General features: G+C 43.6%; 1 protein-coding gene across 1 annotated transcript in view; it reads right to left on the bottom strand.

The window, feature by feature from the left end:
* The window catches only part of DMC1 (DNA meiotic recombinase 1), a 30,839-nt gene extending 8,168 nt beyond the window's left edge, over positions 1–22,671 (bottom strand). Inside the window, exons 1-12 of the mRNA XM_065418312.1 lie at positions 22,617–22,671; positions 22,337–22,427; positions 20,279–20,323; positions 18,812–18,958; positions 18,428–18,510; positions 16,537–16,589; positions 13,264–13,305; positions 11,455–11,527; positions 9,847–9,938; positions 2,651–2,724; positions 2,416–2,530; positions 1,484–1,544 (exon numbers count right to left, since the gene is read on the bottom strand). Coding sequence (XP_065274384.1) covers positions 1,484–1,544; positions 2,416–2,530; positions 2,651–2,724; positions 9,847–9,938; positions 11,455–11,527; positions 13,264–13,305; positions 16,537–16,589; positions 18,428–18,510; positions 18,812–18,958; positions 20,279–20,323; positions 22,337–22,393 — 842 coding nt within the window. The 5' untranslated portion in view covers positions 22,394–22,427; positions 22,617–22,671. The remainder of the gene's footprint in view (positions 1–1,483; positions 1,545–2,415; positions 2,531–2,650; positions 2,725–9,846; positions 9,939–11,454; positions 11,528–13,263; positions 13,306–16,536; positions 16,590–18,427; positions 18,511–18,811; positions 18,959–20,278; positions 20,324–22,336; positions 22,428–22,616) is intronic.
* Between the last annotated feature and the right edge of the window lie 395 nt (positions 22,672–23,066).

Here is a 23,066-nt window from a genome sequence, read left to right as displayed (position 1 = left end):
GAACAACAGATGCAAAACCTGCAGACATATATCCACTGCTATAATGACCCCCCACAACACACCTTTCAAGATCCATGGGTCCTACACATGCTTATCACAATTTATGGTGTATCTCATCCAGTGCACTAAATGCCCCAATAACAACTGTGTGTGTGAAACCAGACAATCACTACACTCTTGAATGAACTCACAGAGAAAAATGATAAAAGACAAAAATAGCCTATCGCCTGTGGGTGAACACTTTTCACAAAATGATCACTCTATGTCTGAACTATCAGTCTCCATCCTCAGAGGAAACCTGCACAACACCTTCAAAAGACGAGCCTGGGAGCTTCAATTCATAACTTTACTAGATGCTAAAAATCATGAATTGAATAGAGGCACTGGATTTATGGTATTTGTCTTTGTATTTAGTTGTGATACCCCAAGTACATTTCCCAGACCTGACAAAGAGCTCTTGTGTAAGCTCGAAAGTTTGTCTCTCTCACCAACAGAAGTTGGTCCAATAAAAGATATTACCTCACCCACCTTGTTTCCATCCCCCCTCCCCCCCCCCCCCCCCCCCCCACACACACACATACACTAAGCAATACTCAGTAAAACCCCTATGCTCACAATCAGTCTGCACTTCTGGGCATGTTCCACAGCCACCTTTTGTCTTAGGTGGGGAGCTTCTGATAACTAACCTAACAGTTATGTTAACTGAAGAGTGCATTCACACCCAAACTTAGGCTACATCTACACTACAGGGGGGGGTCGATTTAAGATACGCAAATTCAGCTACGCGAATAGCGTAGCTGAATTCGACGTATCGCAGCCGACTTACCCCGCTGTGAGGACGGCGGCAAAATCGACCTCCGCGGCTTCCCGTCGACGGCTCTTACTCCCACCTTCGCTGGTGGAGTAAGAGCGTCGATTCGGGGATCGATTGTCGCGTCCTGACGGGACGCGATAAATCGATCCCCGAGAGGTCGATTTCTACCCGCCGATTCAGGCGGGTAGTGTAGACCAGGCCTTAAAGTGTCTTGTGATCAATGCAGCCAGTACCTCTCAGGCCATGTTTACACTACCACTTATGTCAGTAAAATGTTATGTTGCTCAGAGGTGTGGAAAACACATCCCTGAGCGACATAAGTTTCACTGGCATAAGTGGTAGTGTGCACAGCGCCACGTCAGCGAAAGATCTTCTTAGTGAGGTGATTTTATTATGTTGACAGGAGAGCTCTCTCCCATCGGCATAGAGCGGCTACACAAGCAATCTTATAGCAGCGCAGCTGCATTGATACAACTGTGCTGCTGTAAGCTTGCTAGTGTAGACATGGCCTCAACAAATCACAGCCCGGTATTAAACCTGTTTAAAGATGTAGGGTGCATCTTCACACCTGTGCTTGCCCTTCCTGACAAAACTCCATTTCCCATATCTATTAAGTGTTTAATGCAAGAAGAGAAGTTTAAAAGAAAAAGAGAAGAGCAAGTGGCTTACGTCATAGTTGCTCCTGGATCAGCAGTCATCTGATTGGACACAAACACAGCCACATTATATTCTGCAATTAAGAACAATATAAAGACCTAAAGAATTCAAACTAGAATTCATGCATATTATCCCATGAGTGGCACAAGGGAGACAGTTTCTGACTGACGGGTCCAGCACCCATATCACAAACAACAGAACACTCCTGCCTATCTTTCTGATGGCCTGGACTAATTAGGGATGGAATTTTTAAAAGCGATCAGAGCTGGCTTAATTCTTCTTCCATTTGAACTCAGTGGGAGCAGAGTTAGACCAGCACTGAGCTCCTTTGGAAAACCCATCCTAGAAGCCTTTTCTTTTTAAAACGGTTAACTTTTTTAAATTTATTGTATGGAAAGAACCTCTGCCACTCCCTTCACCAGTTGTAGTGAAACATTCAAAAAATGGGGGGAAATGTAACTTCCTACTCAGCCAGTAATAAACCATCACAACATTCCAATATTGCTGGTAGACTGTGACAATGGGTAAGTCACTTTACCCCTTCTGCTTCTGTTTTTCCTTCCACCATTTGTCTTTCTTGTCTATTTAGACTGTAAATTCTTCAAGGCAGGAACTATCTCTTACTATGTTGAACAATGTCCCAATTCTCTGAACTGGGGCTTCTACATGCTACTGAAATATAAAGAAGAATAATTCTGAGACGCTTCAGAATGTTGAAGAATCTTGGAGGCCAATTGGTCAAACTGAAGTCACATGATTTCTAACTAAGTATCATATTTTTGTTAGTAGGTTGTGGTGGTTGTGTAAAGCAAGGAAAGATTCATTGGGTAATGTCTACCATTACATTCATTGGGGCTACCATGTGATAATGCGGGGCTACCAACAACTGCCTTTTCACAGTAGTTCCAATATATTTTTCACTTTTTCTGCAAGGTCCCCCCTACCTTCTGAGATTTTCTGGAGCCTTGATAGCATCTGAGCAAGTTTCTGTTGCCGTTCAGCCAGCTCCCCACGGCCACTGAAATCTACACGGAAGAGCGCCATTATGGAGTCAATGATCTGCATGGTAAAGATACAAAATAAATAAATGTAGTGAAAGAAAAGGAAGGAGGAAAAGAGAAAATTATCCTGAAAGCATTAAGCTGATGCAGAAGAGTAAAATGACCAAAAGGCTCATACCAATAGCTTGAAGATGCCAGCTTCCTCATGGAATTTGGCTGCTACATAGTCAAGCAACTCCATCTGATGTTCACCTGGTGGGAAGTACAGTTGGAGAATGAAATTAAGACCCAGAAGGAACCAAGGCATGAGGTAACACTAAGGCCAGGTTTACACTAGAAACTTTTGCAGATGTAGTAATGTCAGTTAGGGGTGTTGGGCTTTTTTTGGCAACATTTTTATGCCGGCAAAAACCCTAGTGTGGACACAGTTATACCAGCATTATTTCATTCACAGAACCAGTATCAGCTATACTGGCAAAAACATGTTTTGTCAGTGTAAGTGATGTCTGCACTAGGGCCAGGACTACATACAAACTTTTGCTGGCATAGCTGTGTCAGCCAGGAGTGTTACTTTGGCCAGTATAGCTTGTTTTGCTCAGGGGACCTGGAATAAGTTATCCCACCAAAAATTCAATTTTGCCAGTAAAAGCTGTGTCCACACTAGGAGCATCTTGCCATGACAGTATACCAGCATAGCGATACTGTCAAAGCGCTTCTAGTGTAGACCTGGCCTAACTCTTAAGGTGGAAGCAAAGGACAGTAAATAAGTGTTCATAAGCTATGCCCTATGTATCCCATGGCTCCAGAATTTTCTATAGAGCCCACCACATGCATGGAACTGTGCATCATATCAGTTTTCATTCTTGAAACATTAAGTTCTTAGTGTTTATGGTTAAAAAAAATACAAAACAATTTAAAAACGTAAATCTGTGCAGTTGAGAGGCGTGAATTGCATCATTCATATGAAATTAACTATGAAACCTAAGATGACAATTTAAATGTCAACATTGTTTAGTATTTCACTGCTAATAGTTTTAGTAGCAATTCCAACTAATGTGATTACCCCCCACAATCTACAACTGCCTCTCATGCCTCCGCAGGTTCCAAACGCTCCCTATCCAGCTACCAAAACCTTCAACTTCCCCAAGACAATTTCTACTATGCATCAGGACACGATTTTGCAGAACAGTGCAAATGGAGGGACAAAGTGACATGAATTGACTATGAAATTCATTAACACAAGGAATATTATACTAACTGCATTATTCATTTTCATATTTAACTCAATAAAAATTTCCATTTTAAAAATTTACCTGAAGCTGCCACAGAATTTTGAGTCTGTTGCACCGCAGTGCTGCAGGATATAGAGGCCTTGCCACATAGTGCATGGGATCATGCCTATAAGGTTCCATTCACAAAACGAGAGACTTTCTCAACGTTGTTTATACTGCCCACTTACATTCAAGCACTCACAATTAGTCTCCACCAATATACAGTTTCCATAGTGCTTCAAAGAAAGCAAATTCAGATACCATGGTGATACACAAATATTATAAGATATGGAGTTCACTAAGGCATTTCTACACAGAGGGTTTAAACCAGATTGATTTGGTGCACATTACTTAACACACAATATGCAAGCCACACTAATAGCACGCACACAGGATGGCTGGACCGTCTTTCAACTCTCATCATTGCATACACCTGGCGGCAGCTTGCTGCATACTAAGTGCATGGCATTCTCAGAGGGTACTTTGTTGAGCAGCGTGCATTCTGGGATTTTTCTCGCTGTGCACTGTAAGAGGCATGGGGGAAGCCAGGCAGGTTTAAATTTTAAAATAATTCCATCAGCAGGACAAGGAAGAAGAGGAAGACACCAAGCAACTGCTACTACAGCTGTTCCTGGAGCAGCTTCACAACATGCAGCATTGTTTCTGGGCTCGGAAAACCAGTGTCAATTGGTGGAAAAGGATTGTTTGGCAGACCTGAGAGAACCTGCAGTGGCAAGAGAATTTCAGGATGGGGAAGGCAACCTTTTTTGAAGTACGTGCTGAACTAGCCCTGGAGCTGCAACAGCAGTTTACCAACATGCAGCATCCCATATTCATGGAGAAGCAAGTCGCCACTGACACCTTGAAGCTGGTCACCCCCAAATGTTACCATCCATAGCCAACCAATTTGGTGTAGGGAGATCTACTGTTGGGGCCATTATCATGCAGGTATGTGATGCCCTGAATAAGGTACTGTTCCACCAGGTTATAAAGCTTGGTAATGCTCAAGAGATTATTGATGACTTTGCATATATGGGGTTCCCACACTGTATTGGGGCAACTGATGAGACCCATGTGCCTATTATTTGTGTATCCCCCCCACTCCAGGGCTCAGAATTTATAAATATAAAGAGATATTCCTTCATGGTGTTCCAAGGGCTGGTTGACCATGGAGGCAGGTTTACAAACATAAATGCAGTCTGGAAGGGTCCACAATGATAGGACCTTTTGGAATTCAGCTTTATTTACCTTCATGAATAAAGGACTGTTTGCCCCCAGGATCACTATGGACATGAACGGTGTGGAGACTACTCCAATTATCCTGTGAGACCTGGTTTATCCTCTGGTACCCTGGTTAATGAAGCTATTCACAGGCCACTTGTACAGAAGGAGGAAACTGTTTATCACATAGAGTCATAGACACATCAGTACATAGGCTCCAATTCCATGTGTGCTCCGGGGCTGGAGCACCCACAGAAAAAAATAGTGGGTGCTCAGCACCACTGACAGCACCGCCAATCAGCTGCTCCCCCTACCCCTCAGCGCCTCCCACCCACCGCGGATCAGCTGTTTAATGGCGTGCAGGAGCAAGAGTGCTCGGGGAGGGGGCGGAAAGAGGCGGGGTGGGGTGGGGGTTGGGGGAAGGGACAGAGTGGGGCCTGGGGCAGAGTGGGGGTCAAGCACCCCCTGGCCACTCATAAAGACAGTGCCTATGCCTCAGTAGTTGCAGAATGGCAGTGGAGTCTGCATTTGCCCATCTGAAAGGACAGTGGTATTGTTTGTGGAGTAGGTTGGAAGCTGCAGAAAGGTGATAGCTCCATGTTGTATTTGCACAATATCTGTGAGAGTAAGGGAGAAAGCCTTAATGATGGGTGGGAGGCTGAGGTGGAGAGACTTGCTCAGAAGTTTGAACAGCCAACAAGGAATCCAATAGAAAATGGAAACAGCCAGGGCAATACTGCCAGGGATGCCTACTGTTCTTACTTTGAGTCTGAGGCCTGAAAATGTACAGCTGTACATCCAGCTGTTAACCCGCGGACAGGGTTGGGTGAGATGAATAGTGGGCAATGCAGTCTTGTTTATGGGCAATGAAAGTGGACCACTGTGGCAATCCTTATTTTACCTTGTGTCTGTGACTCAATACTTTTGTAAAACCCTAGTATTTAAAATGTAGGGATTTTCTATTTAAAATGCATTGACAACTCTTTATGAATAGTTAACCATTTTTATTATTATACAATCTATTACATAGCAACCAGAAATAAACCTTTAATTAAAACAAAAATTAAACCAAAATTCAAAATTACACAGTACAGTGGAGGGCAGAACACAACACGGGCGGGGGGGGGGGGGGATTCAAGTCACAGGTGAGTATATGCCTCAATTCTGCATTTTCTTGTTCTTGGGCCATCTGGTGTTGAGAGGTTGGCAGGAGGAATCTGGGGGAGATTGGGATAGTAATCTTCTCTACATCCCCTTTAGGCTGTCCTGATTCTTTATGACTTGACACTGAGGTGGTGACTAAGGGTACGTCTATACCCAGCCGCTAGTTCGGCGGCTGGCAATCGAACTTCTGGGTTCGACTTATCGCGTCTTGTCTGGACGCGATAAGTCGAACCCGGAAGTGCTCGCCGTCAACTGCGGGACTCCTGCTCGGCGAGAGGAGTACCGCGGAGTCGACGGGGGAGCCTGCCTGCCACGTGTGGACCGAGGTAAGATCGAACTAAGGTACTTCGAACTTCAGCTACGTTATTCACGTAGCTGAAGTTGCGTACCTTAGTTCGATTTGGGGGGTTAGTGTAGACCAAGCCTAAGAGGCAGAGAATGGCCTTATTCAGAAAGGAAAAGGACAGACCCACCAGGTACACTGTGAAGTTATTCACCAAGGGGGTCTGCCCCAGAAGTGTTGCAGGAGTGGAAGGGCATTGCAAGCTATACTGGGGGAAATGACTGTGTAGCTATCCTTCATGTCTGGACTAAAACTGAGACACTTCTTAGTCTTAGATTCTGTTTTCTCTCTCCTGCAGACACGGTGAAAGTGCAGAGAAAAACAGATAGAGTTCTGCAATGATTGTGTGAAGCATTAATTATTGCCAGTCTTTCTCTATGTAAGCCTGTGAAAAGCCACTAAGAACTTTGCTGTCCCTAAGGCAAAGCTCGTTTCCTATAAAAATGTGTGCTACAGGACATTTATAAGTGAGTGGGAGCTGTAGTCTTGCCATGCAATGTCCACATCTACCTCATGTAAAGTGAGAATACTAACCAAACTTCTTTTTCTGCAACCAGTCTCTCAATAAACTGTTGAATTTCACACAATTGAATGTTTTCATTATTTGCATCCGCTGCATTAGGCAGTTTGGGTACAGGCTGAGGTTGCACCATACTGCCAGCAGACATGTTGAGCTGGTGAATAGAACTGGGGGGAGGGGGGGAAAGGGATTTCGCAAGGAAGGACAGATGCAGGGAAGTGAAAATAGGTTAATAGTCTTGTGTCCTCCATGGCGTGGGCTTCAAATTGGTTGATGGTTGGGATTTAGCATGAAACTGAGTCTGAATGTCCAGCTGGAGCAGCTGCCATTTTGAAGAAGTGTATGGGGGAGATCGGGGAGAACAGGCAGCTTCGGTTTAGGGAGGCAGGGGGCTGGATAAACATCTGTCAAAAATGACTGCGGCCATGGGGCACCTGGAACAGAAGCTAGCACAGCACTATAGCATAACAAAATAATAATAATAAAAATTTTTAGATATGAATACTTACATGCTCATGTTCCCTTGATTGGATCTACCTCCTCAGTACCATTTTGTATTTCTGGCTGGAAATTGGGCTCATTCCTGCATGGCAGGAATCAGCCTTGCTTTCTACCCAGCCATCGTCAGGGTCTTGAATCCCGAAAAGATCCTGGCTTTCTTGGGACAGTTCTTTACTGACCTCCTCGTGTTCATCCTCCAATGACTCTTGGTGCTTGTTCTAGGGGGAGGTGGAGCAGCAAACTTCTTGGTTTGTGCAGTGGTGTAATTGATCAAAATCCTGTCCAACTCCTCATAAAAAGGACAGGAGACTTTTCCATTGCTGGACCTTTTCCTAGCATCCTTAGTTTTAATGTACATTCTCCTGAGTTGTTTGCTCTTTATCCTGCACTATTAGCTGTGGCCCCTCATGGACATCTATTTAGCCATGTCTACAGAAAGATTTTTATTCTGGAGACTAGCCACAAGAGCTTCCTGCATTGATGTTTCTCCCCAGGGGGTGATGAGATAGGTCTCTGCATAGCTCCAAGAGGCTCCTCAAGGCATACTATAAGGCTTCTGGAGAAATATCACAACATGGCTGATATACTCAAATCCAGGAGTAAATGGGCAAATTCTGGCCCCAAGCCAATTTTTATATGGGGATGTGGATGTCTGATCAACTCAACAACAGAACAGTGGAGGGCTCTGTGATGCAGGAACCTCTTGGTGTCAACTGGTAGAGGGCACAGGGGGTGCATGGGGTTTTGCAGATCTCCCCGCTGTCAGATATATGCACAATACTACACCAAAGGGCAGCATGTGAAGTCGATACTAAGAGCCACCATAATCACTGGTCATCATCATTACAGCAAATTGTATGTATGGATAATATTTAAGAAATTATGTATCTATACTGAAAGTTACATTCTTAAGGTACTAGAGTTAAGGCCAGTCACCAAGATGTGACATGCTCAGATGTACTGCTTTGAGGCAAGAAGTAACAGTTGCTTATCTCGCGGTCTGGTCATATGTGTACTGTATATTGTCTGCATCACAATGGAGGTCTATTTGCATACTGAGCCAGGTGCCAATTGAAAGGGTGTGAAATCTACAAGAGACAAAATCTACAGGAAGAACCAAAACAGCAGGGGGTGTCCTGTACATGAATGAAGACAAAGGATGGAACTTGTATATCTTAGGAGGCAAAGGAACACAATGGGCCAACTAGGAGACAAGCATGTCTGTCTCATGAAAGGAAGCTCACAGCCAAGCCTGGCTGTAAAACGCTGCAAGGACTTTGGGTGAGCATTATGCTTAAGACATCAGAGTATCTAGTTAATTAAATCTAGGTTCTAGAATGCATATTAAGATTTCATTTTATATGTAACCATTTGCTTCCAGAACTCCTACATGCTATTACTTGAATCTCTATGCTTTGTTAAATAAATTTATACTTAAGAAAATAAGAACGGCCATACCGTTTTCACTATAAACATATCTTAGTGCTGTTTGTTAAGCAGAGAAATGATATGAGGTGGAATTGGTAAGCTGGGGTTTACTGATTTTTAGGAAGCAGGAGATCTGTGAATACTGCAAGTGTCCAGTGGACCAGGGACTGGACACTCCAGGGAGACACTCGGAAGAGTTGAGGGTTGGAGTTTGCCTATTGTTAACCAGTAGAGAGACAGCAGGGTCTACAAGGCCTAGAGGGGAGTGCTTGTGTTGCCCCTGGTTGGTGGAGTTGGGGAGCTGATTCCCTGCAGACACAGACAAGGTTTCCTATTGCTAAGGGCAGGTGGTAGTGAGATTCCTCACAACCCTGGGTATCCCCAGGAAGCATCACAGCCGCACAGGTAAACAGACAGGTCAGTAACAGTCGCCCACAAAGCAGTGTGGGATAGTAGCTGGAGGACTGCCAAAGTAGTGTGCAGCAGCATTGCGTGCAGACGAACAATAGACTGAACTAACTCAACTGCATCAAATTTAGTTCACTTTGAAAGAGGACTCCAGAGTCTGAGATAAACGCAGAGTTAATGTGCTATAATGAATTGCACTGTGTGTATGCAAGCATTCTGAAACTGGATTAACTCGATTTAGTCTGGTTTAAACCCCTGTGTAGACAAGCCCTTAGTATTTCTGGAATTTGCTAAATAGTTTACAGAATGCAACTAAGTAGGACCACTTATCCTGAGCAAATCTATGGTAGCAGAGGACCATAACAGAAAACTGAAGCAGGCTTGTGACTCCCCATGCCCAGAAAAATGTTAGTAATCCCCAGGAGAAGGTCTTAGCCAATAACTTGAGAACTGCTGAAACAGTAGTTTGGGGGGGGGGGGGGGGGAGGGTGTTGTGCCCATTCCGATGACGATCTTACTGGTATATGCTCGTGCATACAGCACATTGTCAAGCACTGCATCATGGTCTACATTGAAGCGATCAGCGATGTCACGAAGACGATCTGGACGGCTGGAATGTGTAAGATTTAAGGATTCTCTTTATATACATCATGCAAATTATGAAAATCCATAAAACTCAAATCAAAATCCAGAGCTCCCAGACAAGGCCTTGGCCTTTCTGTCGATATTGCCATCAAGAGGAGCAATTAGTCCTTATGGTGATGTGTTTTGTTTTGTTTTTGTGATACAAACTAAGGGCATGGCTACACTTGCAGATGTACAGCGCCGGGAGTTAAACCAGCCCTCGGAGACTGCAGCAGGGAAAACGCTGCAGTGTGTTCACACTGTCAGCTGCAAGCGCAGTGGCGTGGCCACATTAGCAGCTCTTGCAACACCACAGAGAGCAGTGCATTGTGGTACCTATCCCAGTGTGCAAGGGGCTGCCACATGCTTTTCAAATCTGGTGGAAGGGAGGGTGGGGTTGGAGTGTGATAGGGAGTCTGTTGTGTGTATGTGGGGGGAGACACTGTGTTTTGGGGGGCAAAGTGTGTCAGCATGCTGTCTGGTAAGTTCAGACAGCGGCAGAGGGAAGGGGGAAACCCCGAATTCAGCCCTCACCCCCGCCTCTCTCTCTCTCACACACATGCACAAACACCTGCCTCTGCAGCAGGAGCATTCCACAGTAATGGTTTGCCTTGTCCCAGAGCAGATAAGCATGCCGGCTGTCAGAAACGGAGCTTTGAAAGGGGATATCCGCATGCCTGCAGCCGAGTTCAAAACAATGAGAAGAGTGGCCACTTGACTTCAAGGGATTATGGGACGTTTCCGGAGGCCAATCACAGTGCAGTAATGCAACACGTCCTCCACACTGACATCCGGGTGTTTCAGCCGGGGCGCAGCAAGCTTTATGCTTCTTGTGGAGGTGGATTACCAGGAGCGCTCCAGCTGCAAAGTCCAGGCGCTCCACGTGCCTTGCCAGTGTGGACACCTCAGGAGTTAGGGCGCGCAGAGCTGATTTAATGCGCTCTAACTTGCAAGTGTAGCCAAGGCCTAACTAGACAGAAAGCAATCTCATTTTACATAGTCCATCAAAAAGCTGTGAGATAGTAACAAACAGTGGAATCACTTTTGAAGCAGTAAACTGGATATGAAAAGCTTCTATCACCAAGATATTAAAAAGATGAGCACATTAGAACTACACAAATAGAAATATAAAACAAGATCTGTATCTTAACCCCCCCCTCCTCTATTTGGGTTGGATTATAACAAATGACCTAGAGATAAAAAGCACCATGTCCAAACTCCAATACCTAAATCATTTTGGCTTCTTGCTTTAGTAATTTATACTGTAATAAGAATAAATTGTTGTGGACAACACTGACTTTGTTTTTCTTCATGATGCCATGGGCCAGATTTGAGAGACAGCTCCTTACTTTTATCCATGAATGGAGCCATTTAGAGCAGCTAAGATGCTTTCTGCAACAAAATGCACTCCATCAGAAGATTATGAGGATGCTGTACTCATTACAAGAGGCATCAACATCCCTTTCTATCATACCTGAAACTTGCTTAAGTAAAAAAGATACAAAGTGTTTTCAGTATCAATGAAGATAATTTTTCCTCCTGTGTAGCGATCTGCTCCTGGAAGCTGAGCTGTCACTAATGCATCATAAAGAGAGGATCAAAATGAGCAGAGGGGAAAAAGCCTCTTCCACCCCTCCAACTCTCTCTGCTACTACTTTTAACAAATGACAGATCCACCAGTTTGTACACAACACACAAATGATCCAGTACTAATAACCAGAGTTGCCTTTATAGCAAGGCTGACTTGCCTCCACAGCTAGCTTAAGAAGGAACCAGAGTAACTTTTCTCTGTGGGATGTCAGGTCAAACTTAATCAAACTTTATGTTACTGAGCACTAACACTTACTTTACATCTAAATTTGCATAATTTTTATTAAAAATAAATATTTAATTAAAACAACTAGTAATAATTAATGAAGAAAAACATCTTGGCCTTCTCGCTAAGATCAATGGTAATGATCTAATAGGGCCTTTCCATCTCTTCACTACTACACTTTTACCACACTTTATTTGGATATATATCTTTCTTGGTAGATGAATAGATGCCGACTGTTGTTTGAATTTATCAGCAATGAACAAATTCAGATGATCAGTTTTATCCTCATCCTATATGCAAAGAATTATTACTCTGCTGCCAAATGTGGCCCTCAGGCTGTAATTTGGACATCCTTGGACTACATGAAAACACCCCCATTTTTCAAGAAAGAGCCTCAATATCTGTCATAAAGGGAGATCAGACCGAGAAATTGTTGGTTCTTCATAATTTTTAGAAACTAAATTCCAATATTATTAACAACTACATTATTTATTATTATGTATTTGTATTGTGGTAGCATCAAGAGACCTGTTATGTTTTGCACTGTGCAAACATATCACAAAGAGATGGTCCTTGACCAAGATTTTACAATGTAAATTTAAGATAGGAGACAATAGGTGGATATGAGAGACAGACTCGGGAGAGCACAAGTTAACAGCAAAACAGTTAAAACAATATAATAAGCAGCAGTCTCAGCGGTTGCAGCACATCAGCTGCCTAACCATTTTGTAGGCATCGTGGCAAAGGTGGGTTTTAAGGAGAGATTAAAAGGAGGATAATGTAGTGGTCTCACCAATTATTACTGAGAGCTCTTTCCAAGCATAAGGGCAGGCATGAGAGAATGCATTATGGTGCTTATCCAAAAGTTGGACAAATGGGCAATCGCGGGTGGCACTGTTGGCAGAGTGAAGGTGAGAGTCTACATTTCTACAGAGTATAAAGATGAGAGCTAGGGCAGGGATAAGCCATGAAGAGTCTTATGCTCTTGTTCTTGATGCAGTGGAAAAGGGGGATCCAGTGCAGGGATGCAAAGAGGAGGAAAACTGGTCAAAGCAACACACTGTGAAGAATATTTTTGCCACAGCATTTTGAATGGATTCAAAGAGGATGTAAACACTATCAATAATGTTCTGAAATATAGAATAATGGCAAAGGAACAGAGGTAAACAAAGAAACTTACAATTCATATACATCTGAATTAACAGAAATAAGACTCACTGAAGGCTTTACTTCACAACATTTCTAGAGGTAACAGAACATGCCATATTTCCACTTCTCTAAGACAAGATATTTCCTTCCCATGTATCTAAGAAAGGAGCTCATCTTTAGGTATGTGTACCCAAGCTATATGCAGGCAGGTCTTAGCTCCTAAATGCTGTTTGCTAGGTTGGTAGAGTGTTTCTTTTAGAGATCAAAGACTGACATTGCGATAGAACTCCTTAATGAATGAGATTACAGAGGGATATAACTGATAATATTAAGACACTGTACCTACCACAAAGGGTGTGGGCAAGCTGGGTTTTGCCTGTTCGGAATTCTATTAAAAGAGAAAAAACAAGGGGAAAAGTTTTTGCAGTTTGTCAGATACGTGAGTTGTTTCAATAAGAATACACTCTCATTTATAAAACCTCAATCACCTGTATTGCTTTCTGTCTTTCAGTCCCCACTCATAAATCGTATGAAGAACAGTGCAAATTGTACTTCTGAACAGCAGGGCTTAGAAGTGCTGCACTGTGAGAGGTATCATGCTTGACAATGTTAAACAGAGCTAACTTCCACTTGTCCCGGGTAACTGCATCCAGGTGGAAGTTAAATGTATTGTTACCATTTTTTGACCTGAGTAGGTAGCCAAAGTTCAGGACTGCGTGGGTTGTTTCCACTAGGAGGCAAAGCAGAGGCCAGGAGTCAGGTGTTTCTTTGATGAAATCCTGTGTATTTTCAAAGGTTGTACAAAGTCCTGTATCCTTGAACACAGCAGGAACCAAACAATAAGAGACAGTGTCTTCATTCACAGTTCCAAGTCCCTTTTCCAGTTTTTTCTCAGGCCCATGTTCCCTGTACTTGTTCTGACTATGGGTATTTCTACATTGCAGTCAGAGGTATGAAGCTTCACAGGCTAGCCCCTGAAGTACATAGTCAAGGTCCCAGACCAGCTTGTACAGAATGTGCTGTTGCACTTCATTGTTATTTTTATTCAAGCTAGCTAGCTAGATCAAAGCTAGCTCATGTATGTCTACATTTGCTGTAGTCACACTTCTGATCGCAGGGCTGACATAACTTGTGTCATTGGCTTTTCTCTCCTGCTCTGCATCTGTTTCTGTGGATTCTCTCTCTCTGACACACACACACCTACTAAAACAAAGCCAGCAAAGCCCCTCCACCCACATAGGTCAAATTCCTGAGTGGCCTCACACATGCCTTTGTTTTTGGCAGATAAGTACCTGTATTTGATTAGAGGAGGCCCCTATTGTTTCAGCTACCTGCTTCCATAAAGGAACTTAATGTCTTCTTACAACTGTCTTAAATGAGCAATGGTTATACCCAACCCTCATAGTAATATCAACTCCAAGACACTGTTGGAAAAATGTTAGGTGTTGCTGAGGGTATTGGGTTAACTCCACTGACCAGGCTTAACTTTATTTTCAGTCAAATGGGTTCCAATATCAGAAGCCATGTGAGCAATTCCAGAACCCATTATAGCCATTGCTTTGCTCTCCAAAGCTGTTTGAGAATTGCACCATTGTAATTTACACCATATGATCACCATGGTGCAGTGTGTCTACACTAGGCATCTTGTTCTGGTTGTCCATGATATACATTGTCCACAAAGAACACTCACTGCAAGTATTGCGGGGCCTATGGATTGTTGCATCTATCCCACAGTCCCTGGCACAGCTCCCTGGAATAAGTGAATAATGTCCATAGAATTTTTTTTAAAAAGGAGAGAAAAACATGTTACATGTTTTATAAATTTGTATTTTATATTATCTTGTTGGTTGTTCACTGTTATTCTGAGGGCAGGGGTCTCAGGAAAGGTGCCTGGGATGAGCTGAAATCACCCAAATACTGCCTCATTTGCTTTTGACCAGTCCTGAAAGGAAGAGACGTGTGGGGGGCATTGTGGGTCCATGTAGAAGCATAAGTGCTGTTGTGCCATATGGAGCCATCTTGACAGGTGCCAAAGGCACTGCCATGAGCTGTCAAAGATATTAGTAAAGGGTATACTGGAGCATTCTGTGACTGTACTGAGAGACTAATTGCATTGGTGCAATGGCTACACCACACCAGTGCTTGCTGTTCCACTGGCATTGCACCAGTGAAAACTGACAACGCGGATGATAAATAGCCTTGCTCAGAGTTAATACAATAATACTAATAATCCAAATGGTGGTGTGATTGCCATTCCCACTTGTGTGTAGGGTCCAGCAAACCTAGCACACATCAAGACATCTTACTGGCAACAAGAATGATGAATGTGAAACTGTTTCTCAAAAAAACACAGATAAACACTGCAATAATTATTACAATCAACCTACAAAGAATTCCATTTACTACAGAGGTGTGTTGCACTCAAATGAAAATATTAGCATCGGTTTTCAATTAAAAAAACCAAACTTCTGTCAAAAATATTTTACTTACTATTTTTAACAAGTAATATCTAAGTTTGCTATAGCTAAAAGATTTACAAAAATATTTTTTCAGTTTGCTTACTTTCTACATTTGACAGCACTTTGTCTATAGTTATTTTCCCTATTTCCCTTATACATTCAGATAGTTACTTTCCACTATCAATTGTGTGGGTCTTCCACATAGCAGATGAGAACAGAAAATCAAATTTTAAAAATGTTATTTTAAATCCATAAAAATTGGTCAAGAGACTCAAGGGTGGGTGTAACACCTGAAACAAATTTTGTCTCATTTTTAATCTAGATTTCAAGTTGATGGTATTACTTTGAAGACCAGGAGATAATATTTTAAGACATGTCCAGAAAATCTTTCATCAAACTGTTCAAGCCTCAAGGACACTTTTTAAAAGGGGAAGTGTGCTGTATTTGATAAACTGTAGTTATTGCTGCTGAAGTCTTTTGATCTTGCTGATTGACTTTTGCTGTAATAATAGCTTACTATCTAAATCAGATATGAAGGGCATTGCATTATTTGCTTATATCTCATTGTTTGAATTCTGTACGGTGCTGCCAAAATTACATATGTCACATCTGTGGATCTGCATACTTTATATTGCTTTACACTGTGACTTTTGCCTGTAGTAGAGCTAATGAATGATAGAAGCTGGGTGCAAATATTTACACATCTCTTGAATTACAATAGTCTATTGTGGGCTGAACTTTAAGTTTTGATTCTTCGTGGAGAAGAGTATGTATCAGCAGGAAATCTCACATCAAGGTTTCATTACTGGGAAGAAATGGAGAAGCAAAATGGGGAAATGTTTCCTGAGCAACACTGTTCATAATGGTATACGATACTGAACCAGCATGCCCCCAAATGTGAGTGTTACCCAGCTCAACCCGCATCTGCAACAACTGAAGAGGAACAATGGCAAAAAACTGACAAAGATGGGATTATTTCTGCTTTCATCAACCCTGGAAAGGGACCATCCACTATAGCTGAGCCTGAACCTCCATCTTTTCAGATCCAGTGTGATGAGAATTTGATAGAAATAATGTAGTTTGCTTTAAAACCTAAACATCTGCTGCAGCTCTCTACTGATAATCCACTCAATAAAATCCATTTAATATGGTTCACTCACCTCCAAAGGCCTCTGTGATTGCCATGCTTTCAATCCCACCACCCAATAGTTTACTGGAGGGAGAGAAAGAGTTAAGCATATTGAAATGCCCACAGTCACAAGAGTAATGTCAAAAGGGGAATCTTTGCCACTGTAAGAAAATCTCTTCTCATCCAAAAGGCCCTGCACTTAACTCATGATGTGATAGGGTGCAGGGGCACCAAATGATCCCTGGTATACAGGGTGCTAATTCTGTCTCAGCTTCCCCTTCCCCTTCTACAGGTGCTTAGGAGAAAATGTACAAGAGTGGCCATTTCGGAGACAGAAGAGAGAAAATATTTTTGAGAAGATAAGGCTCCACCAACAAGTGGTCATGGGATTGATATAAACCCTAATCTATTAATTTACCACATTTTCTATTTATTTCCTGCTTATGGTTAGCCATTTTTACTTGCTTTTGCATGCACTACCCATCAAGAAAAAATTCCAGAATGTACCTTTAAGGCACAAGTCACTGTTAAGAACAGTGTGGAGCTGCATCAGCCCAGAAAGAACTCCTTTAGACCAGGGGTTCTCACAACGAATTTTTTTGGTGGCCTCAGTGTGCAGTCACCAACTCTTGCTGATGGCCACTCTGACAAACCTGTCTCTCTGTCCCTGCCTCCTGAGGCCCTGCAGCAAGAACCCGCCCCAGGAAAGGTGGGTCAGGAACTCACTAGTCACCTGCGGAGTCCCAGGCTCCCCGTGCCGTGTCCAGACGGGAGTGGGGGAGCTGCTCAGGGGAGCATCCCGGTGACCGAATGCCACAGCCACCTCCACCGACAAGAGCTGCCACTGCCTGGAACCTCCAAGAAGGCTCCGCAGTACAGGGCGCCGATCCCTGCTGGTGGCACCAACGCAAACACTAAGGCAGTGCATCTCGCTGCCCTTGGTAACAGCTATTCAGGAGCAACAGCTAGGCACTGCAGGAGGGGCCGCTTCTTTTCCCTCCGTCCCAATCTCTGCCCATGCTTTGGAGGTTGTCATGGCTGCAACAAAAATCGCTGGTGGCCACATTTGAGAAATGCTGTTTTAGACACAATGCTTCTTAAATCTCCCAGGCAGGCTGGGGAATGCACTTGTTACACTACCCCTTAGAAGGGTGTAAGGAGTGCTGCCTTGCACAGTCAGCTATTCTACTGTCTGGTATGAGACAGTGTGTAAAGACACCCACCTCCTCTTTGTCCCCTGTAGGATGGTTAACAAACTGGGGGTGCTTGAAGAAGCAGTCACGGCAGTTAAGACAGTATCCGGATTGTAATTGTGCCTGGCACCTCTGCAGAACACACAAAGGAGGGAAGCCTCCTTGTGCATGTGCATGCAAGAACCAAACAGTCTGCTCCTACATTTTGAGGAAGAGTCCTTTCTTATTCAGATGGGGGTTTTGCTGCTGAACCATTCCACCATATTGCACATATATTGTGTCCTTCTGGGAAAGCTGATGAACTCGGGGTATTTTGCATAAACCTCAAGCAAAATAAACAGGGTCAGCTAGTACTTTTATTATTTAAAATTAGATTTGAGGTGCATGTTATTGACATGAAACTATCGTGTGTGAGCTTGATTAGCATACAAAAAGGTTGAGTCTACTCAGGCAAATTTAGGTCCTACAATTCACTATCATTACAGTTCCACAGGTGGTAGCAACAGTGGAGACTGCAGCATAAGCAGGAATCAGGCTTTTTACCAGTGTCACCCAACCCTACTCTGAGCAGGGTTAAATGACTCACTTCCACTTGCTTTTTTGCAAGTGCACCCACTGTGTCCTAATTGAACATTTGTCTCTAATAGTTGTTTTGTGGCCAGTTGGAGAAAAATAATATGATTACTTTTTGGGCAAGGCTCAGGCGGGGTTAAGTAGAGATAAACTTACTCAAATTCCTGGCTCCCAGTGGTGATATGGAACACCATCTTCCTTTTCTCGCTGTACTCAAAGGCAGTCAAGAATCCTGGTTCCTAGGGGAACACCAAAGGAAATTATTCAGTTTGGCCTGATACTTAGGAAGAACTCCTCAGCCAAGATCCATTTCTCCTCATTGACCTCTCATCTGGCTGAACCTGTCAAGGGCCATCATACTTGTCAGTCTGGCTGCTATTGACTATAAAGTAGTATCTCTGACTTCAGACTAATAAGCACAATCACTTGTAAGCATGATTGTTCTAATGCTTGCAGTGGGAAATGCTGCAAAGTATCTTACCGGGGGTGGGGGTGGGAGGGTATTCTAAGTTGAAAATGCTAGGTATGTGATTTGCTTACAATTAGCTTGTTGGCTGCTTCTTTGATCTTGTCCACTTTGGCCTCTGAAAGCCCTTTCACATTGCACAATGCCCGCCTCGTTGTCATCTGGATCCCTTTGACGGTACAGATTCCCACGGACTTCAGCTTTTTAATATCAGCCACATTCTGTGAAGAAAGTTCACATTCTGTGATCACTAGCTCATGAAATGCTACAACTGGAAGGTAAAGAAAGTTTTTGTAGCCCATTATATTGTACGTTCACATGTATGTTTATTTTCACTATGAAAGAAATAGATTTAACTGCTTTGTTGTTTCTGAATGTTCTAAGTATGTCCAGGGAAGAATACACTTGCTCGTTGTCAAATGTTACAGATATTCCTGGGTGGGTGGAAATGTAATGGAACAGAGGCAATGCAGCAGGTTACTTAGACAAAATAGTAGCAGAAGGTTTAATGAACACTGCTTCAAACTGTCACCTCCAGACAAGTCCCTTCTTTGGGTAAAAACTATGAACTTGGATGTGTCCCCCATTTATGCACAGGAGCTGTGTGCAAATGACACTAGGGAGAATAAGGGATAACTTAATTGCTTCCACTGAGAAGCTTCTGTCTTCTCCTTGGGTTTATCTTGTACATATTATGATGACAAGGATGGGTGAAGAAAAGCCAGTCATGAAGAACAAAAGTCTTATACATAAAGGGGTATAATAAGTACTCACTTAATATAAATCATTGAGTTATTTTTTCCAGTTTGAGAGAAGTCTACTGGTGGAGTTTACTGAAGAATTTTTAACTAGTAAGAAAACTGCTCCCCAGCATTCTGAGAACAGCATAACAAAGCCACTCACAGTATAATGTAGGCGCTAGAGAAGATATTGGAGTCATTATAGATAGTTATTGGCTGGTGCAGAAACTAATCTATGGCTAGATTGTCAAAAAATGCTCACCATCCAACTGCTCTCACTTAGGTACTAAAATAAGTGGCCATATTTTCAAGAGCTGCTGGGTGGTAAACACTTTTCAAAATCTGGCCCTTAATATGTAAACTATCAGAGACAAAACTTGTCCAGCCCTCCCTGTATCTCTTAGGCCTGGTCTATACTCAAAAGTTAGGTTGACATAGCAAAATTCACACACCTGAGCATCATAGTTAAGCCGACCTAACTATGTAGATGCAGCTAGGTTGAAAGAAGAATTCTTCCATTGACGTAGCTACCACCACTCATGGAGATGGAATGGCTACATCAATGGAATAACCCCATCTTGTCACTGTAGGAAGCATCTACACGACAGGGGTACAGCAGCATAGCTGCAGCGTTGTAGCTGTGCTGCCATAGCGCCCATAGCGCAAACATGGCCTTACTTAGACGTTGTTATGGGGAGAAAGTTTGTTATGCACATCACTATGGAGAAGTGTTTTTTGGTAACATTCCTAAATAACATCCCATGCAAAACTGTCTAGATAATATCTATTACTTATACTTACAATTCCATGTTTCTGTAACAGGTCAATATCCTGAAACAAGGATTCCTAAAGGAGGCAGGGGGAAAGACAGAATCTTGGTCATTTTTTCCCCACCACCTGTATCTCCCTTTGTTACCTGTCTAATTTAACATGTGTCCATTTTAAATCCTTAGACCTGGATTGCTTTTCATAATAGTACATATCCTACTACCTACCAATATAGGCACAACAAAGCAAGAACCAAAAGGATTTCAGCATTTCCTGTTGTCCTCATACTGTGTAACCATCTGGAGAAACACAGCCACCAATCATGCTGTGAAACTCTACTAATGAAGTAATATTGTGATACTCTTCCTTCTAACCCTCTACTATAGTGTTTCTCAACCTTTTCAGATTGAAGATCCCTTATTCAAAGTCAATTTTTTGTGATCTCCTTACATTTACTCTAAGGCCTTGGCTACACTTGCAGATGTACAGCGCTGTGAGTTAAACCTGACTTCGTGCAGCTGAGTAGGGAAAGTGCTGCAGACTGTCCACACTGACAGCTGCCCAGCGCACTGTCGTGGCCACATTTGCAGCAATTGCAGCGCTATTGGGAGCGGCGCATTATGGGCAGCTATCCCACAGAGCACCTCTTCCCATTCTGGCGCCGTGGGTTGTGGGAAGAGGTGCTCACGGTGGCTCTCCCGATAAACCTGCGCAAGCGCATTGCACACATTCTGGATGAGACATTCGAGGAGATTACCGAGGCCGATTACCGCGATGTGATGAACCACATCAATGCACTATTCCGCATCTAGGCATGCATGCCTAACCCTCCTCTCCCAAAGAGCCCGCACCAAAAAAATTCCTTCCCCCCCAAAAAAATCGCTTACCGGGAACCTGCTCTTCTGTTTGTCCTCCACCAAGTACCGGCCGCTGCGACTGGCTACCTTCCTCCTGGCTCGAAAAGAGCTCCTGGCTGCATGGCTCCAGGGATTCCGGGGTGTCTCCATCCGGCCCACCACCCTCACTCCCGTTTTCCTCCTCCTTCCCCCCCCCCGGCTCTGAAGTGTCCATGGTGGTGCTCAGAGTGGAGGTGGGGTTAACCCCAAGTATCACATCCAGCTCTTTGTAGAATCGGCAGGTCGCGGGGGGAGCACCTGAGCGGCCGTTTGCGTCGCGGGCTTTGCGATAGGCACTCCGCAGCTCCTTCACTTTAATCCTGCACTGCAGGGCGTCCCGGTCATGGCCCCTTTCCATCATGTCCTTTGATACCTTCCCGAAGGTATCGTAATTCCTACGGCTGGAGCGCAGCTGGGACTGTACAGCTTCCTCCCCCCAAACACTGACGAGGTCCAGCAACTCGCCATTGCTCCATGCTGGGGCTTGCTTGGCGCGTGGAGGCATGGTCACCTGGAAAGATTCGCTGATAGCACTCCACGCCACGCCGGGCTGAGCAAACAGGAAGGGGATTTTTAAAATTCCCGGGGAATGTAAAGGGTGGGTCACATGGTTGGTTACCTGAGGCCAGGGCAGTAGAGTTTGAACTGATGACCAGAGTGGCTAGAACAGGCATTGTGGGATACTGCCGAATACTTCTGGAGGCCAGTCACAGCGCATTGGGCGGCCACACTGGCGCCGCAGCGCTGCAGCAGCAGCGCAATACTCGCTATTCCTCTCGGGGACGTGGAGTACATGCAGCGCTGCAACCACGGAGATACAGCGCTGCAAATGCCTTGCCAGTGTGGATGGGGAGTGAGTTACAGCGCTGGGGGCGGCTTTACAGCGCTGCAACTCGCAAGTGTAGCCAAGGCCTAAGAGTAAAACATGTACTGATAACAGTAAGCCTACACAATTTATTTGTGTGTGTGTGTTTCAAGAGGTTGACAAAGAACACTTGATCTTGAAGGATAAGAGTGTGCAGGGAGCAGGGGAGCAAGATTTTCTTTGCTTTAGATTGTAATCAAATTTACCACCCTGCAACCCTCTAATTTTCTTTCATGATCCTGCACCGAAGAAACACTGCTCTTCTACAAAAAATTCTGCGCGACGCCCTCGGACAGAACGTAGACATATTTTTTCACAATCCATAAATACCTCATCATCCTGGTATCCTAGTTCTTCTTGCACCACTTGATCCTCCATGGCTTTCATTGTGAAAGAGCAGGCAATAAGGCGTCAGTCAGTACTAAAAAAGGCAAACACACACACCATCAGGGTGGAAATACATAAAGTAATTATAAAATACTCTTAATAGGAGTTCAATGGCGTAGTGGCATCTCGATGCGCTATCACATAAGAATCCAAATTCAGATTCTAAGCTTGGTCCTTCACTGCATGTACCAGCAGGGGCTGGATGTGTTGCAGAGGTGCTTACCTCCCCAATAATGGAGAGAGAATCTTGTTTTTCTCTCAGAAGACCCACTCTGCCCAAATTGGCTTAGGCAAAGTTTCCCTTTCTGGAGGGAGGACTGATGTGACAAAGAGCCTTCCTGGCTAGAGGAAATGGAAATAAAGGAAGAAAAAATTGGTGTAATTTCAGAGGAGTTGTTTGGAAGTAAAAATAAAATGGAATGACTTATCTTACTTTCTAATGAAAAATATTCAAATAAGTTGTTTCTGAAACATCTCCATATGGCACCACAATGTATTTCTTTCCTCTAGACAAATGGATGGAATGGAATGGATGGAATCCCTGCCAGTTATGAAAATTTAGTCATCTGTATCCATTTTTCTTTAATATATTAATAACAAAAGGTAAAATATTTCCTGAAGTAACATTAACAAGCCCCCTGCCCCCAACTACTGGAGGGAAGGGATAGCTCAG

Source organism: Emys orbicularis, chromosome 1, assembly GCF_028017835.1.
Source record: "Emys orbicularis isolate rEmyOrb1 chromosome 1, rEmyOrb1.hap1, whole genome shotgun sequence".
NCBI lineage: Eukaryota > Metazoa > Chordata > Testudines > Emydidae > Emys > Emys orbicularis.
The sequence above is the reverse complement of the archived record's forward strand: the minus strand, read 5'-3'. Positions and strand labels throughout refer to the sequence as shown.